The 19,971-nt window shown below is 41.5% G+C and overlaps 1 protein-coding gene across 6 annotated transcripts in view; it reads left to right on the plus strand.

The window, feature by feature from the left end:
- Positions 1-19,971, plus strand: part of LOC110534616 (uncharacterized) — a 56,390-nt gene that overhangs the window by 13,321 nt on the left and 23,098 nt on the right. For 2 of the 6 annotated variants that reach the window (XM_021619562.3, XM_090187463.1), the window contains exons 1-4: positions 14,734-15,245; positions 15,573-15,703; positions 15,884-16,057; positions 18,914-19,066. The exons of 1 other annotated variant lie outside the window; for it this stretch is intronic. In XM_021619562.3, coding sequence (XP_021475237.3) covers positions 14,969-15,245; positions 15,573-15,703; positions 15,884-16,057; positions 18,914-19,066 — 735 coding nt within the window. In that variant the 5' untranslated portion in view covers positions 14,734-14,968. Of the gene's footprint in view, positions 1-14,733; positions 15,246-15,572; positions 15,704-15,883; positions 16,628-18,913; positions 19,067-19,971 lie in introns of those variants that run through there. 3 more of the 6 variants (XM_090187460.1, XM_090187459.1, XM_090187462.1) reach the window with 3 other exon arrangements.

A 19,971-nucleotide genomic window follows, 5' to 3' on the forward strand; every position in this document is an offset into this window, starting at 1 on the left:
ACAAAGTTTGTGGCGGAGTAACCAAGCGTTCTTCCATTCAATTTCAATAATTAATGCATTCCAGAAGAATTTCCTTCCCTCTAGGAGAAATCTTGTTCTTGGTGTTATTAAGTAAACTCTATTAATGTGTTATGACATTACTTATCCAGCAACCTTCTAACTTAAGATTTGCATCTATCTTGACATGTTCTCCAAAGCACAAAATGAGATGTAATTGATTAAGTCCTGAAGGTATTGCTTGGCATACAGAATTAAATGATTTATAATGTTGTCACACCCTTGATTTGGGTGGGCATTCTATGTTCTTTTTTCTGTTTTGTATTTCTTTGTTTTGGCCGGGTATGGTTCTCAATCAGGCACAGCTGACTATCGTTGTCTCTGATTGGGAACCATACTTAGGTAGCTTTTTCCCCACCTATGTTTTGTGGGTAGTTGATTAGTGTTCTTCGCCTGACGGGACTGTTTCGGTTTCGTTTGTTCACCTTGTTATTTTGTTCAATAAAAGTCATGAACACTTACCATGCTGCACTTTGGTCCGATTCCTCCTCATCCGACGACGACACCCATTACAAATGTATTGGGAAGTTCTATGTTTCGAAGAACTTTCTATGAGAGAGTATATTTCCTTCTTTATCAAATAAATCAAGCACAAATATATTTATTTCAAGCCACATAGGAAAGAACAAAGACTTGTTTTTAACAATATCTTTGTTGTTCCACAGAAGTGCCTTGTGTGGGGAGAAGTTGTGGACATAACATAGTTTCCAGGCTAAAAGGGCTTGTTCATGAAATTTGGACAGTTTGATGCGTAATTTTGCTGGAGAATAGTTGCACTTCCACAAAAATTGAAGATCAATTTCATAAAAATATGACAGGGAATGAAGTACCATATAGATTCAGAACTAAGCATACATATTTTCATCCAGTTTAATTTAAAGGTATTGTTGATATCAATGAAATCTAGTACGTCAAGCCCACCATCAGCTCTTTGGTTTGATATTACAGACTTCTTAAGATGCATTGTATATTTTTCCATATAAAGTCTAGGAAAGTCTTGTTGATATCCTTGCTGGTTTGATCAGCTACAAATAGGAAGACCAGGGTAGACAAAACGTGACAGAACTCTGCTTTGGACAATAAAACCCTTCCAATAAATAGAGAGGTCAGCCAGTTGTTAAAGATGGATTTTGTTTTCTTTAATCTCTGAGAGAAATTGAGATATTGACGGACAATATGTTTTTTTTTACAATATGCACCCCTAAATGTTTCACATTATCCTTCACTGGAATATTCTCAACAGATTGGTCATTTGAGTAATGCAGGGACAATATTTCGTATTTAAAGTTAAGTTCCAGACCAGAAGAAGAAGAGAATGATTTGATAATATTAAGTGCAAAAGAAACTTGATCCTTGTCATTTAGAAACAGAGCTGTATCGTCTGTTAATTGAGATATTTGTATCTATTTTCTAAATATTGAAATACCTTTAAATTCCGAGTAGTTTAAAATGCTCATATTTTTTTAAACTTACAAAAATATTGACTTATCTTTCATTTGACATGCTCCTAAGAACTTCACATGTTGGTGCTCGTTTTAGATGGAAATGCCCACATGTTGTTTCAAGCTGGGTAAATGACAAACTGATAACGGTTGCATCCTCCGCCCAGACGCAATGGGCACTCCGCGTCACGCGTCTCGAGGATCGACCTGTGTCGTGCAGGACGCCACTCAAAGGAGTGATCAATGGGGTAGCATTGGGTGTAGAAGTGGATCAAATGAAAAATAATATTTCCGGGTGTTTGTGACGCATGCTGTTTGGTGAGATGTAGACCCGGTAGCAATGGCGAGACAGAATACCCTGTCTGTCTTGTTGAACGTAAGCACAGAGTTTCTACTTGATAAGGTCAGCTAAGGTTATATTCGTTATTCTGTGAGAGCCTATGTTCCTAAACCCTACTGTGCTTTAGGTGCCAAGGATTTGGAGCAGTGTGTAGGAGGGAGATCCCACGATGTGAGAAATGTGCAGGGCATACCCAAGCTGAATTTTTTTCTTGTTGAAATATACTTAAATCATACTTCATCAATGTATTTAAGTATTGAGAAGTATGTTTGTGATAAATATACTTTAATACATTTCAAATATATAATATCTCAATTGGATTTTTGTTGTTGTCCTTAAGTACACTACCGTTCAAAAGTTTGGGGTCACTTAGAAATGTCCTTGTTTTTGAAAGAAAGGCACATTTTTTTGTACATTTAAATAACACCAAATTGATCAGAAATACGGTGTAGACATTGTTAATGTTGTAAATGACTATTGTAGCTGGAAACGGCTGATTTTAGAATAGAATAGTACTCAACTGGCAGCTTCATTAAATAGTACCCGCAAAACACCAGTCTCAACATCAACAGTGAAGAGGTGACTCTGGGATGCTGCCTTCTCAAACTGGCCAATAAAAATATTATATTAAGATGAGCAAAAGAACACATAGACTGGACCTCTGCCTAGAAGGCCAGCATCCCAGAGTCGCCTCTTCACTGTTGACGGTGAGACTGGTGTTTTGCGGGTACTATTTAATGAAGATGCCAGTTGAGGACTTGTGAGGTGTCTGTTTCTCAAACTATACACTCTAATGTACTTGTCCTCTTGCTCAGTTGTGCCCCGGGGCCTCCCACTCCTCTTTCTATTCTGGTTAGAGACAGTTTGCTCTGTTCTGTGAAGGGAGTAGTACACCGCGTTGTACGAGATCTTCAGTTCCTTGCAATTTCTCACATGGAATTCCCTTCATTTCTCAGAACAAGAATAGACTGACGAGTTTCAGAAGAAAGTCCTTTGTTTATGGACATTTTGAGCCTGTAATCGAACCCACAAATGCTGATGCTCCAGATACTCAACTAGCCTAAAGAATGCCAGTTTTATTGCTTCTTTAATCATCACAACGGTTTTTAGCTGTGCTAACATAATTGCATAAAGGGTTTTCTAATGATCAATTAGCTGTTTAAAATGATAAACTTTGGTTAGCTAACCCAACGTGCCATTGGAACACAGGAGTGATGGTTGCTGATAATGGGCCTCTGTACACCTATGTAGATATTCCATAAAAATCTGCAGTTTCCAGCTACAATAGTCATTTACAACATGAACAATGTCTACACTGTATTTGTGATCAATTTGATGTTATTTTAATGGACAAAAAATGTGCCTTTCTTTCAAAAACAAGGACATTTCTAAGTGACCCCAAACTTTTGAATGGTAGTGTAGAATCTTAGTTTATTAGATAAATAGTAAAACAAATATATTTTGAATATACCTTATGTACATTGTATATTTCTCAAAATAGAAGTCTACTAAAATTCTAATTCAGTGTAAATGTAAGTTTGATTTAGTTGGCCAATCAATGTCATTGTATTATTAGTACACTAGCATGAACAATGAAATGGAAGTCCTGTATTTTCTTTACAAATAAAGTGTATTTATAATGTGTTTCAAGTATACTTTTACAAATAGAGTAAAAGCTAACCACATTAGCTATTGTAATTAACCATGTAAAGGTTACCTTTATTGACCAAGGAATCTCCTCAGCCAATGTTACAAGATGATATTTACAAAGCAGTTGTGGCTGGAGTGGCAATTTTCCTCTAACGTTTTTGATAACTGTGCACCAGTGGGATTTCACACTTAAGTTGTTCACATTACAGTGATAAATTATTAATTTGGAAAATGAACATCAAAACATTTGAATAGCATAAATATGAGGAACATATTATAAATCAAAACTTCAGCTGCAGAAAAGGATGCTGGGTAATATTTTTTTAAATGCACATACTTTTAAAAGTATACTTAAATATATATTTTTTTTTTTTTTTTTACTAGATACAATTTTTTTGTTGTTGCAAAAACAGCTCCAAGTGTATTTGGAATGAATATACTAAAGTATTAATAAAGCGTATAAAATTGTGTTTTAATAAGTGTGTTTAAGTATGATGATAGTGAACATATGGGTCTTTCTATAAATAAAGGAGCCAATGTGTGACATCAGGGTCAAAATTTCAAAATGGTTTGACATACATTTAAACAGGATTTTCCTGCAGCAGGGGAGAATCTCAATTGCATTTTCTTCATTTCTCACGTCCTCTCTCCTCGCCTCCTTCTCAAACCCCATTGGATAAGAGGGTGAGAGGTGAGGGACCTCTGACCTTCTCATCCAATGGGTTTTTAGAAGGAGACGAGGACAGAGGATGCAACAAATCAAGGAAATGCAATTGAGGAAGCAAATACATGACAGCTATGATAATTTTTTGACAGTGCCAGACTGACTGAGCTACCATAATACCCATGGCCTGTCCAGAAACCAACCCTAGCCCCTACTTCCCAGAGTCTAGACATTTGTCTGAGAGCAACTGATGGGTGGTGACATGGTGAGAGCTCCACCTTACCCTCTGATAGGCTTGGGGGAATTTTGGCGGTATTGCTAACACTTGTCCAATTCTCCCAGATTTCCACAAGTGTGTAGGGACAAGGGCTAGGGGTTGGTTCTGGACAGGACCTCACAACCCTTCGGGTGTGTGGTGGACTTACAGTCCGACACTTGAGGCATTGGTTGAATATTTAATTCCATTGCTATTCACACACAGATTTGCAGAGGTGTAAGTTGGACACACCCACAGCACCCTACCAGGCTGACCAGACAGGTCTGTGTAGCTGGAGGCCCTGCTGTAAACAGTGAAATTATATATTTACGTCTACTATTCACACCCTTGCCTCAATCCAGCTAGTTAGATGTGCAACCACTGACTAACTATAGCTAGGGCATATCTCTAGTCCAGCAATAGATACTGTTGTTTTGGCTGTAATAGCATCATTTAATAAGGTTACCAATGGTTAGCTCGGTAGCTTTGATATATCAGTCAGCTAAACATTTACAGTAACAGTAGTTCATTAATAAGTCAATACACACTAAATCTTAAGCAGAAACTGAGAAATCATACCTTATCTTGGTACTGTGGCACAGTATGGGCAGCTATTAATCAATTAATTCATAGATAATAGATTAATAGAATGTAGTTAGAAGATTGGAATCAGCGGAGGTTGCACAATAATGTCCCCAAGTAACTAAACAGCTAGACACCAAACATGCTTCAACCAAGTATTATGTGTCATTATTGAAGAACTCAATTTCAGTATCGATTTTAGTTTTAGTAATCAAATTGAAGTTACAATTTCTGTTTAAAGCATTGGATTTTGCAATCACATAAACTGTTGCCCATGACAACTGTTTTCACACTATAACATAGAGGGAGATACGAAAATGGCGCAACAGAGAGGGCTGCCTCGCTTCTAGTCCTTAGGAAACTTTATTATTTCTTACATAGTTAGCCAAGAAAATCTTAAGTGAAGAACTATTAAATATCAGAGCTGCGTCAACTTACCAGCACTACGACCAGGAATACAACTTTGCCGAAGTGGATCCTTTGTTCGAACCACCCAGGGCATTTGACCCAAAACAACACCACCGGAGGAGAGGCAGACAGAGCAGTCTGCTGGTTAGACTTCAGAGGCGCGCACACCACCCACCGCTTCTGAGTATACTACTCGCTAATGTCCAGTCTCTAGATAACGAGGTAGACAAAATTAGAACAAGGGTGGCTTACCAGAGAGACATGAGGGATTTGAACATACTCTGTTTCACGGAAACATGGCTCTCTTGGGATATGCTGTCGGAGTCGGTACAGCCACCTGGATTCTCTGTACGTCGTGCCGACAGGAATAAACATCTCTCCGGAAAGAAGGGCGGGGGTATATGTTTCATGATTAACGACTCATGGTGTAATTGCAACAACATACAGGAACTCAAGTCCTTTTGTTTACCTGACCTATAATTCCTCACAATCAAATGCAGACCTATTATCTCCCAAGAGAATTCTCCTCCGTTATTGTCACAGCCGTGTATAACCCCCCACAAGCCGATACCACATTGGCCCTCAAAAAACTTCACTGGAATTTATGCAAACTGGAAACCATGTATCCTGAGGCTGCATTAGCTGGGGATTTTAACAAAGAAAATTTGAGAACAAGGCTACCTAAATTCTATCAGCATATTGACTGTAGTTTTTGTGCTGGAAAGACACTGGATCAAGGCCCTCCTCCTCCCTCCTTTCAGCAAATCTGACCACGACTCCATTTTGCTCCTCCCTTCCTATAGGCAGAAACTCAAACAGGATGTACCAATACTAAGAAATATTGAATGCAGGTGCTTCTACGACCAATCCACGCTTCAAGATTGTTTTGATCACGCGGACTGGGACATGTTCCGGGTAGGCTCAGAGAATAATGTTGACGTATAGGCTGATTCGGTGAGTGAGTTTATAAGGAAGATGTAGTACCCACTGTGACTATTAAAACCTACCCTAACCAGAAGCCGTGAATGGATGGTGGCATTCGTGCAAAACTGAAAGTGCGAACCACCGCATATAAACATGAAAAGGTGACTTGGAATATTGCCAAATACAAACAGTGTAGTTATTCCCTCCGCAAGGCAATCAAACAAGCGAAATGTCAGTATAGAGACGAAGTGGAGTCGCAATTCAACGGCTCAAATGCGAGATGTTTGTGGCAATCAGACAATCACAACTACAAAAAGAAAACCAGCCATGTCACGGACACCGTGCTTCCAGACAAACTAAACAACTTCTTCGCCCGCTTTGAGGATAATACAGTGCCAACAACGTGGCCACTACCAAGGACTGTGGGCTCTCCTTCTCTGTAGCTGAGGTGAGTAAGACATTTAATCGTGTTAACCCTCGCAAGGCTGCCGGCCCAGACGGCATCCCTAGACTAGTCCTCAGAGCCTCTCTCATCTTTTTAAGTGGGAGAACTTGCACAATTGGTGGCTGACTAAATACTTTTTTGCCCCACTGTAAATGAATCCCTGCATTAAAGACAAAGATTCATTTTCATTGTTATCAGCAAAAAAGACTTTCAGATGCATTTGGAATAACAAGAGTAACAGATTTCAGTGTTGAATATTGCTGGGTAGAATATTGCATCCAGACATTGTGTGATATACACTGAGTGTACAAAACTTTAGGACCACCTATTGAGTTGCACCCACTTTTGCCCTCAGAACAGCCTCAATTCATTGGGGCATGGACTCGAACAGGTGTCGAAAGCATTCCACCCATGTTGACCCCAATGCTTCCCACAGTTGTGTCAAGTTGGCTGGATGTCCTTTGGGTGGTGGACCATTCTTGATACTCACAGGAAACATTTGAGAGTGAAAAACTCAGCAGCGTAGCAGTTCTTGCACCCACTGAATGGCACACATACACAATCCATGTATTTTTTATTTATTTATTTAACCTTTATTTAACCAGGTAGGCAAGTTGAGAACAAGTTCTCATTTACAATTGCGACCTGGCCAAGATAAAGCAAAGCAGTTCGACAGATACAACGACACAGAGTTACACTTGGAGTAAAACAAACATACAGTCAATAATACAGTATAAACAAGTCTATATACGATGTGAGCAAATGAGGTGAGAAGGGAGGTAAAGGCAAAAAAGGCCATGGTGGCAAAGTAAATACAATATAGCAAGTAAAACACTGGAATGGTAGTTTTGCAATGGAAGATGTGCAAAGTAGAAATAAAAATAATGGGGTGCAAATGAGCAAAATAAATAAATAAATTAAATACAGTAGGGAAAGAGGTAGTTGTTGGGCTAAATTATAGGTGGGCTATGTACAGGTGCAGTAATCTGCGACAGTTGGTGCTTAAAGCTAGTGAGGGAGATAAGTGTTTCCAGTTTCAGAGATTTTTGTAGTTCGTTCCAGTCATTGGCAGCAGAGAACTGGAAGGAGAGGCGGCCAAAGAAAGAATTGGTTTTGCGGGTGACTAGAGAGATATACCTGCTGGAGCGTGTGCTACAGGTGGGAGATGCTATGGTGACCAGCGAGCTGAGATAAGGGGGGACTTTACCTAGCAGGGTCTTGTAGATGACATGGAGCCAGTGGGTTTGGCGACGAGTATGAAGCGAGGGCCAGCCAACGAGAGCGTACAGGTCGCAATGGTGGGTAGTATATGGGGCTTTGGTGACAAAACGGATTGCACTGTGATAGACTGTATCCAATTTGTTGAGTAGGGTATTGGAGGCTATTTTGTAAATGACATCGCCAAAGTCGAGGATTGGTAGGATGGTCAGTTTTACAAGGGTATGTTTGGCAGCATGAGTGAAGGATGATTTGTTGCGAAATAGGAAGCCAATTCTAGATTTAACTTTGGATTGGAGATGTTTGATATGGGTCTGGAAGGAGAGTTTACAGTCTAACCAGACACCTAAGTATTTGTAGTTGTCCACGTATTTTAAGTCAGAGCCGTCCAGAGTAGTGATGTTGGACAGGCGGGTAGGTGCAGGTAGCGATCGTTTGAAGAGCATGCATTTAGTTTTACTTGTATTTAAGAGCAATTGGAGGCCACGGAAGGAGAGTTGTATGGCATTGAAGCTTGCCTGGAGGGTTGTTAACACAGTGTCCAAAGAAGGACCAGAAGTATACAGAATGGTGTCGTCTGCGTAGAGGTGGATCAGAGACTCACCAGCAGCAAGAGCGACCTCATTGATGTATACAGAGAAGAGAGTCGGTCCAAGAATTGAACCCTGTGGCACCCCCATAGAGACTGCCAGATGTCCGGACAGCAGACTCTCCGATTTGACACACTGAACTCTATCAGAGAAGCAGTTGGTGAACCAGGCGAGGCAATCATTTGAGAAACCAAGGCTGTCGAGACTGCCGATGAGGATGTGGTGATTGACAGAGTCGAAAGCCTTGGCCAGATCAATGAATACGGCTGCACAGTAATGTTTCTTATCGATGGCGGTTAAGATATCGTTTAGGACCTTGAGCGTGGCTGAGGTGCACCCATGACCAGCTCTGAAACCAGATTGCATAGCAGAGAAGGTATGGTGAGATTCGAAATGGTCGGTAATCTGTTTGTTGACTTGGCTTTCGAAGACCTTAGAAAGGCATGGTAGGATAGATATAGGTCTGTAGCAGTTTGGGTCAAGCGTGTCCCCCCCTTTGAAGAGGGGGATGACCGCAGCTGCTTTCCAATCTTTGGGAATCTCAGACGACATGAAAGAGAGGTTGAACAGGCTAGTAATAGGGGTGGCAACAATTTCGGCAGATAATTTTAGAAAGAAAGGGTCCAGATTGTCTAGCCCGGCTGATTTGTAGGGGTCCAGATTTTGCAGCTCTTTCAGAACATCAGCTGAACGGATTTGGGAGAAGGAGAAATGGGGAAGGCTTGGGCGAGTTGCTGTTGGGGGCGCAGTGCTGTTGACCGGGGTAGGAGTAGCCAGGTGGAAAGCATGGCCAGCCATAGAAAAATGCTTATTGAAATTCTCAATTATGGTGGCTTTATCAGTGGTGACAGTGTTTCCTATCTTCAGTGCAGTGGGCAGCTGGGAGGAGGTGTTCTTATTCTCCATGGACTTTACAGTGTCCCAGAACTTTTTTGAGTTAGTGTTGCAGGAAGCAAATTTCTGCTTGAAAGCTAGCCTTGGCTTTTCTAACTGCCTGTGTATAATGGTTTCTAGCTTCCCTGAACAGCTGCATATCACGGGGGCTGTTCGATGCTAATGCAGAACGCCATAGGATGTTTTTGTGTTGGTTAAGGGCAGTCAGGTCTGGGGAGAACCAAGGGCTATATCTGTTCCTGGTTCTAAATTTCTTGAATGGGGCATTTTTATTTAAGATGGTTAGGAAGGCATTTAAAAAAAATATCCAGGCATCCTCTACTGACGGGATGAGATCAATATCCTTCCAGGATACCCCGGCCAGGTCATTAACCTGCCTTCTCCTGTTCATCTATACTGATTGAAGTGGATTTAACAAGTGACAATAAGGGATCATAGCTTTCACCTGGTCAGTTTATGTCATGGAAAGAGCAGGTGTTCCTAATGTTTTGTACACTCAGTGTATATGCGTTTTTCTAAACTAGGGTACCAAGTCATTAATAATAATTAGCAATTGTTTTCATGTGGATACATTAAGAAATAAAGGGGGAATATAGATACATTCAATATAATCCATGAGTTGAATCAAAACTTATGTTTAAACCCTTTTTCATGCTTGGAGTCTTCACAGATTCGCAACAAATCAAAATGTATTTGTCACGTCCACAAAATACAATACCTTACAGTGAAATGCTTACTTACAAGTCCTCAACCAACAATTCAGTTTTAAGAAAAATACCCCAAAAATTATAAATAAAAGTAACAAATAATTAAGAGCTGCAGTAAAATAACAATAGCGAGTCTATATACAGGGGGAACTGGTACAGAGTGCGGGGGCACCTGTTAGTCGTGTGACATAAAACACCACCTTTCTTTCCTTACATTTATGACACTGTTGTTTGTTTTTATATCATATACTAAGCATTTAACCATTGAATTACACATTTACCTTGATGCTGTGAAATTCCTGGATAGCTGTCTAACTCTTTTGTATGAAGATCTTGGAAGTGTACTGTAACCTCAGAACATTTCAAATCAAATTTTACTGGTCACATACACATGGTCAGCAGATGTTATTGAGAGTGCAGCAAAATGCTTGTGCTTTTAGTTCCGACAGTGCAGCAATATCTAACATGTAGTCTAACAGTTCCACAACAACTACCTAATACACACAAATCTAAGTATGGAATGGAATAAGAGTATATACATATAAATATATGGATGAGCAATGACAGAGCGGCATAGGCAAGATACAATAGATGGTATAAAATACAGTATATACATGAGATAAGTAATGCAAGATATGTAAACATTATTAAAGTTGTGTTATTAAAGTGACTAGTGAACCATTTATTAAAGTGGCCAATGATTTCAGGTCTGTATGTAGGCAGCAGTCTCTCTGTATTAGTGATGGCTATTTAACAGTCTGATGGCCTTGAGATATAACCTGTTTTTCAGTCTCTCGGTCCCAGCTTTGATGCACCTGTACTGACCTCGCCTTCTGGATGGTAGCGGGGTGAACAGGCAGTGGCTCGGGTGGTTGTTGTCCTTGATGATCTTTTTGGCCTTCCTGTGACATCAGTTGTCGTACCAGGTGGTGATACAGCCCAACAGGATGCTCTCAATTGTGCATCTGTAAAAGCTTGTGAGGGTTTTAGGTGACAAGCAGTTTCTTCACCACACAGTCTGTGTGGCCGGACCATTTCAGTTTGTCCGTGATGTGTACGCCGAGCAACTTACAACTTTCCACCTTCTCCACTGCTGTCCCATCGATGTGGATATGGGGGGGGGGGGGGGTACTCCCTCTGCTGTTTCCTGAAGTCCACGATCATCTCCTTTGTTTTATTGATGTTGAGTGAGAGGTTGTTTTCCTGACACCACAGTCCGAGTGCGCTCACCTCCTCCTTGTAGGCTGTCTCGTCATTGTTGGTAATCAAGCCTACTACTAATGTGTCGTCTACAAACTTGATGATTGAGTTGGAGGCTTGCATGGCCACGCAGTCATGGGTGAACAGGGAGTACAGGAGGGGGATGAGCATGCACCCTTGTGGGGCCCCAGTGTTGAGAATCAGCAGATTGGAGATGTTGTTTCATACCTTCACCACCTGGGGACGGCCGTCAGGAAGTCCAGGACCCAATTGCACAAGGCGGGGTTGAGACCCAGGGACTTAAGCTTAATGATGAGCTATAATTTGCAAATAAATTCATTACAAATCCTACAATGTGATTTTCTGGACTTTTTTTCTCATTTTGTCTGTCATATTTGAAGTGTACCTATGATGAAAATTACAGGCCTCTCTCATCTTTTTAACCTCTTGGATCTCTAGGGGCGCTATTTCATTTTTGGATAAAAAACGTTCCCGTTTTAAGCGCAATATTTTGTCACGAAAAGATGCTCGACTATGCATATTATTGACCGTTTTGGAAAGAAAACACTGAAGTTTCAGAATCTGCAAAGACATTGTCTGTAAGTGCCCCAGAACTCATTCTACAGGCGAAACCAAGATGATACGTCAACCAGGAAATGAGCAGAATCTCTGAAGCTCTGTTTTCCATTGTCTCCTTATATGGCTGTGATTGCGCAAGGAATGAGCCTACACTTTCTGTCGTTTCCCCAAGGTGTTTGCAGCATTGTGACGTATTTGTAGGCATATCATTGGAAGATTAACCATAAGAGACTACATTTTCCAAGTGTCCGCCTGGTGTCCCTGCGTCGAAATTGGAGCGCAAAGCCAGGTCCAATTATTTTTCCATTTGAGAGCAAGGAGAAACCAGGCTTCCACGAAGGATATATCATCGAAGAGATATGTGGAAAAACACCTTGAGGATTGATTCTAAACCACGTTTGCCATGTTTCAGTCGACATTATGGAGTTAATTTGGAAAAAAGTTCGCGTTTTGAGGGCTGAATTTTCGTTTTTTTTTTTTTTTTTTTTTTGGTAGCCAAATGTGATGTACAAAACGGAGCTATTTCTAATACACAAAGAATATTTTTGGAAAAACTGAGCATCTGCTATCTAACTGAGAGTCTCCTCATTGAAAACATCAGAAGTTCTTCAAAGGTAAGTTATTTTATTTGAAGGCTTTACTTGTTTTTGTGATAGTTGCCTGCTAAATGCTAACGCTAATGCTAACGCTAAATGCTACGCTAGCTAGCTACTGTTACACAAATGATTGTTTTCCTATGGTTGAAAAGCATATTTTGAAAATCTGAGATGACAGTGTTGTTAACAAAAGGCTAAGCTTGAGAGATAGCATATTTATTTCATTTCATTTGCGATTTTCATGAATAGTTAACGTTGCGTTATGGTAATGAGCTTAGGTCTATAAATAGAATCCCGGATCCGGGTTTGGTAGTCGCAACAGTGGGAGAACTTGCATAATTGGTGGCTAAATACTTTTTTGCCCCACTGTAAATGTCAGAAGCACTCCAGTTGAATGGTTACTTTCTATGTTATAGAGTGGAATGGTTTTTCTGCTGGTGTAAACTGAGGTATCTCCTCTCTGAGGACCTCTTCCCACAGTGTGTACTGGCGGACGGCCTCTCTCCCATGTGGACCCTCTGGTGCCTTTTCAAGTCACCAGCCTGGTCCATGCTCTGACAGATTACGGCTGTTCTGAGGGCAAAGGGGGGTGCAACTCAATATTAGGAAGGTATTCCTAATGTTTTGTACAACCAGTGTAGTATACTTAAAGACAGAAAAACAATGCATTTAAAATGTGTATTAAGTGTAATGATAGTAAACGTAGTATACTTAAGATATACTAGAAAAATACACTACAAATCTTGTATTTGTAGTATACTATGTGAATTTGTAGTATATTTAAGTAAAATATACTTTTTTCTCACTTGGATAGTCAGAGGGAGTGTACAGTTGGGATAGAGAAAGCACTGTGTGTGTGGGCGCCCATGCAGCTGGGGATCCGAAGTGCCCTGTGAGAGAGAGACAGGTTGAGATTGCCAGAGTTTGAGTGGGGCAGAAAGTGTCCTATGCCGAGGCAGTGAAGAGTAGCCGTTAGCCCAAGGGTGAGGGATTAGACTGGGAGCCCCTCAGTGAGTAGGCCTGAATAGAGCGATCCAGAGAGGATGAGTTTTAGTAAGGTAGGGTTTCTTACGTTTATTGCTATGGTGGCTGTTTGAATCAATTTGCAGTGGAAATTAAGAATGGACATCTGTCCAAAGAAATGGAAAAATAAGAAAAATTGGCTAGGGTTGATAATTCCCCATCGTATCTTGGTAGAAGTATGTTTTCTAGAACGATGTACACCCAACTCTGTAAACCCATTGAAGATATCCAAAGTGGTGGAGAAAGCTTTGGGTAAAGTTCAAACTGAGCAGGTCACCTAATAAAAGGAGTCATTTCTGGAGGTGCATAATACGTTGATATTGATATGCTAAAGTAAATTCCTGGAGTGGTTGATGTATGCTAGATGAATTGTGTGGTTAACGGCAAGAAGGAGAAGGGTTTGTCTGCCCTTGTGTTTTTTTTAATGTGGAGTCCCTCCTGACCCGAGTGCAGCTGGGATATGTGTATTATCCTGTCAGAGCCTTTATATCCAGGCCTTTGCAGTGTAACAGTTGTAAAATGTTTGGACATGTAGAAAGTGTCTGCAGACGGAAGGAGCCGAGATGTGGGACGTGTGGGGGAAACCACTTTGATGGAGACTGTACAGCAGAAGAGATATGCAAAGGAATAAAGTATTGTAACTGTGGTAGAGAACATGAGGCGACATCCTTGGAATGCCCAAATAGGGTGAAAGAGATGGAGGTGGCCAAAATCAGGGAATTCACTCCTATGCGGAGACGGTAAGAAGGGTAGACATAGTAGGAGGTCCGTGTGTTGTCAGGTAGGCCTCTGCAGGTTGCAGAGTTGGCCTCCCACCAGCAGGATCCAGATATGCTGTATGTAAAGAAGGTGGACTTTGAGTTTTATGGCAATTGTAATCTATGGCACAGCTAATGTGGAGGGAAAGTCCAGGAAGATAGGCATTATTGTGGACGTGGCAAAGTGGTTCCTGGGACTAAAAGATTTGTCAGCGGAGGAGTTCCATGAGGTGCTGTCAAGAGCAGTAATACCATCTCAGGACCCAGAGCCTGGGGAGGGAGTTAATGGAAGTTTGAAGTACTGAAGAAGTGAGAGATAATAACAAAACTGATCTCCCACTCTCACAATATGGAGTTTCCTTTTTTCATCCCCTTACAGTTGGTGGCGCTAATGCACCATAAATTTTGGATGCCAACCGCCGTAAAGAAGAAGTAAACGGAAGTGAACAACAGTGACAATGAACAATTTCTACGTTAGCGTTTTTATTGTTGTTATTTAGACGTTTAACACCCTGGATTTCAAAATATGACTAATTTAACTGCACAGCATCACATACTCACACTAGAAAGTGTATAATTCGTGTTGGAGACGACTTAGTTGATAGATGTTATCTAGGTAACGCTAGCTGCTAACAATGGCTAACTGTATGGTGTTTCACACTCAAATAGCCTCCATCATGGAGGTGCTAGCGAATGCAGCCGTGGCAGAGATATGTAAACTCGTAGACGACGACTATGCAGTGTTTCGTTTGGAAATAACTCAAAGCCAGAAAGAAAACAGGGCATTGCGGAGGAAACTACTGGAACTGAAGGTGTCACGGGAGCGCGCTGAGAGGACAATACCAGAGCGCGTCCTCGCCAGTCGTCCCAGCAGTGTCAAGATCCTCGACCGATACAGAGGAATGGCAAGAGGTACATTTTGCCGAATGCAGAGGATGCGCGGCCTGTCGCCCCGTTCCCCTCTGGACATGTGTTCAGATGTGTTACCCAGAATTTAGTCTTGGTCAGTTTTTGGATAGTATGCAATAATTCCCCTGATTACTTAGCTATCTTGGCGCAATTGATTTACTGCACATCCTATTTACTCAATGAAAACAATGTGTTGCATGGAACATAATACATCAATCAATAAATAGTATTTCAAGAAGTTATGATAAATGTTACCTTAGTGTACAATATACAGTTGAGCATTGACAGTACTTAACCTAACCACCTCTTTTCACCCAATCACTCTCTCAGGTGAAGGACATCGCACTGGAGGCTACAGAAGCTTTGTAAAGCCTATGGGACACCATACATGGAGAGATGACCAACCAATCACTGTTGATGAGGGGAGTGGAACCTCAACCCAGCACGTTATCATGATAGAGGTTAGTGTAATAGTATTACATCAAAATTACAGTACATCAAATGTGGCCAGTTTATTTCAGCAATGCTCCCCTCAGCTATTCACTTGCTAATATGTACATCCTCATTTATATGCCATAGGGAAGTTTGTGAGACTTCCCTATGACATTGTTATTCAATAACCTCCTCTCTTCTTGTGTCAGCCTGCAGATGCAGAGGCTGCAGGTACTGGAGTCAAGCTGGAGAGGTCTGAAGGAGAGGAGGACCCACGACACAGCACAGATATCCAGACTGGAGCAGCTGGAGTGCCTCCTGTAGCTATGGAGGACCCCACCCTCGCCTCAGTGCAGCCCAGGACCCGATGCAGCATCACGGAGGTCAGTGGAATCCAGAACGCCGTTCTCAAGTCAGAGACAGACACCGAGACTTTAACGGGGCTGGGACAACTGGGCTGTCCTCCTGCTCCCCGCTCAGAGTATTTACTTTACGGTAACCTGAGGACAGTTTTATCCAATCGGGACTCAGGTGATGCATTACAGGCTGACAATGATCCAACCTGTTCATACGTTACAGAGACACAGATGATATCTGGTGACATGCCTGTGGGCTTAGATACACAGACTAATCCAATGAGAGGGGACTGGAACCAGTACAGCAGTAGTGTATACTCTGAAGGGTTCCTAGATAAGAAAGGGGAGGGTCTAGTCGTAGATGAGGTGATTGTGAAAGTTGAGCGCGACTCTCCTCAGACATGGAATGCAGATGAGACTCACTTAAAAGAAGGACACTCGCAGGGCAACACCAGCGACTTTTTAGATTACAGGGAAAGCTTGGAGACACAACTAAATGTTGCGACCCACTCCCCTTCACATGCGTTCAGAGATCGCGACCCAGTGTCCACGTCGATGGGGCCTTCTGATTCACACGGCCGCGTCTTTTTTGATCAGGTATTGAACTCAAACGACAGGACTAGAGCCCAGGCTCAGACAGGGGATGCTACATCAGGCAATAGTAAAGAGAAACGGTTCCTCTGCATGTTCTGTAACAAAGCTTTCAGCTGCCCACATAATGTTGAGATCCACCAGAGGGTCCACACAGGGGTAAAACCCTTCAGCTGTACACGGTGTCATATGCGCTTTGCCCAGGCTGGCAACCTGAAGAGGCACCAGAGGGTCCACACAGGGGTGAAACCCTTCAGCTGTACACAGTGTCACATGCGCTTCGCCGAGGCTGGTGACCTGAAGAGGCACGAGAGGGTCCACACAGGGGAGAAACCCTACAGCTGCCCCCAGTGTGAGAAGAGGTTTTCCCGCCAGCACCAGCTGAAGATGCACCTGAAGGTCCACACGGGAGAAACGCTGTTTGCCTGTACGCACTGCGGGAAGAGGTTCTCAGAGAGGAGCTACCTCAGGATACACCAGCAGAAAAATCATTCCAGTCTATAACATTCAAATAAACCATTTCACGCGTAGCTTCTTACGTTTAGATCAAACCCTGAATTAAAGACACATGTATACATTTTCATTGTTATCAGCAGAAAAGATCCACAGAGACATTTGGAACAACAGTATCAGATTTCAGTGTTGAATATTGCTGGGTAGAATATTGCATCCAGACATTGTGTGTTATAAGCCTAAAGTCTGTTACATATTATGTTTGTACTCTGTAGGGTACATGTTTACAAATGCCTGGATTACTTCCATTCACCTACTGAATTTTTTTCCAAGACACTTTTAACAAGAAAAGAAATGCAGTTCAACAAGTTAATGCCAGATTTTTAGTTGGGTCATGCTTATGTGTGGTTTTCATATGGTGTATGTACCACTTGTTTATGTTTAATAAACACAAAATGGGACTTTTCATTCCAAGACTTTCATTGAGATTATCTTTAATATACATCACATCTGATCCCAACAGTGCTTCATAACCAATATACACTTACTAAATATACTTACTAGGCCCATTATTTAACGTGTGACATGTTCATCGCTGTACATTTTTCGGATACTGTTAATTGCGTTTCCGAGAGCCTCTAGCCGAGAGCCTCTAGCCAAAATCATGTGAAAGTTATACCCAATATTACTGGAGCTATGTTTTTTTTCTGCCGCAGATTGGCGCGCATGTCACAGGCCATTTTAAACTACTCGCAAGCTGCTGTTTTTTTGGTTTGATAACAAACACCATTGTTTAGCAAGCTAGTCATGTTACTTAGCAACCTGATAACTCGACCACTGACTAGGCTATGCACACATTTGGATGGCACAGGAAGAACTGAAAAGGAATTGACTTCAAAGGTAGGCTGCATATTCAAGAGTGGGGAGTGTGTGAGAGAGAGGATGTGTGTTTCAAGTTTCACGGTTTTATTGTGTGCACTAGTACAGTGAAATGCCTTTTTCTTTCTCTTTCCCAACAAAGCAGTAATCAATATCATAGTCAATAGTGTGGGAGTAAGTGTGGGAGGGAGAGTGCGTAGGACTATGTGTGTAAAGTTATCTGAACAGTACAGATGGTTACAATGTTTTCATCAGTTTAAAAGCTCTCTGTTCTTTGTATCCATAGAGACAGTTATTTTTTTCCTAGAATACCTGAAGCTTTAACAGTACTTAACTGTGTGTGTCTGTACTGTTTACAAGTGTTACACTTCAAGAACATTGATAAGAGGGAGTAGGCCTACTCAAACATTGGGAGCATTAATAGCTGTAGCAATGTTAGTGACGTGTTGTTCATGGTGGAAATGCTACTAAAAGATTTTGACGTAGATCATTTTGTGTTTCCGTTCCTTACAATGAAAGCATAGTATGCCTGTACCTCAATGCACTACTTTTTAAATGGAAAACTCTTGAGCAGATTAATCAAATTTGAGCAGATTAATCAAATTTGAGCAGATTAATCAAATTTGAGCAGATTAATCGCTATTAACTAATGCCGTTAACTTGATTATTGTCATCGTTTGACAGCACTAATACCTACACACTAACAAACACCTACTGTACACGTCACAATAGTTTAGTCAGGTTTGTCTGACTTTTGACTTAGCATAGCTGACTTATATTTATCCACAACGTCATATTTATGTCCACCATGATGGGTTTAACAACAATGAAATCATTCTGTGACTACAGTATAGGACTCAAACGTAGTGGGGATGGGTAAACAATCCATGCTGAAAGCGTGTTTATTATCTGTGTGTGCGTGTACCTTAAAGAGTAATCCGTATCACCACTCTCTTCCAGGAGGAGGAGGGTCCAGAGGTGCTGCTGGTGAAGGAGGAGGGTCTGGGGAACCCTGGGTGTACCATGTTCATGGAGGACAACCAGACTACACCTCCTCCTGAACCCACAGAGGAACCAGCTGAGCAGCACAGGACCACACACAGTCTCACTGAGGTGAGCCAACTGTGAACTGGGTCGTTCCACGAAATGAGTGCCTTTTTAAACATATTTTTAAGTAGAAATTGTGCACCAATATTACATTTTAAAAGCCTGTTATGGAGCCTCCCAAGTGGCACAGCAGTCTAAGGCACTGCATCGCAGTGTTGAGGCATCACTACAGCCTGGGGTTGGATCCCAGGCTGTGTCACATCTGGCCGTGATTAGGAGTCCCATAGGGCAGCGCACAATTGGCCCAGTGTCATCTGGGTTTGGCCGGGTGGCTTTACTTGGCTCTGCCGACGTAGCTAAAATTGATACATTATTTTTTCGCTCATCAATAGGCACATAATACCCCATAATGACAAAGTGAAAACAGGTTGTTATAAATGTTAGCAAATTTTAAAAAGCAACAAAAAAAATACCTTATTTACATAAGTATTCAGACCTTTTGCTATGAGACTCGAAATTGAGCTCAGGTGCATCGTGTTTCCATTGATCATTCTTGAGATGTTTCTACAACTTGAATGGCGTCCACCTGTGGTAAATTCAAATTGATTGGACATGATTTGGAACGTAACATACCTGTCTACAGTGCATTCGGAAAGTATTCAGAACCCTTGACTTTTTCCACGTTTTGTTACGTTACAGCCTTGTTCTAAAATCGCTGAACGTTTTTTTCCCCCCTCATCAATCTACACACAACACCCCATAATGACAATGCAAATTAGTATTTTTGAAATTTTTGCAAATGTATTAAAATTTCAGAGCGGAAATATCACATTTACATAAGTATTCAGACCCTTTACTCAGTACTTTGTTGAAGCACCTTTGGGTATGACGCTACAAGCTTGGCACACCTGTATTTGGGGAGTTTCTCCCATTATTTTCTGCAGATCCTCTCAACCTTGTCAGTTGGATGG

This window comes from Oncorhynchus mykiss, chromosome 10 (assembly GCF_057628025.1).
Source record: "Oncorhynchus mykiss isolate SJ-2025 chromosome 10, ASM5762802v1, whole genome shotgun sequence".
Taxonomy (NCBI): Eukaryota; Metazoa; Chordata; class Actinopteri; order Salmoniformes; family Salmonidae; genus Oncorhynchus; species Oncorhynchus mykiss.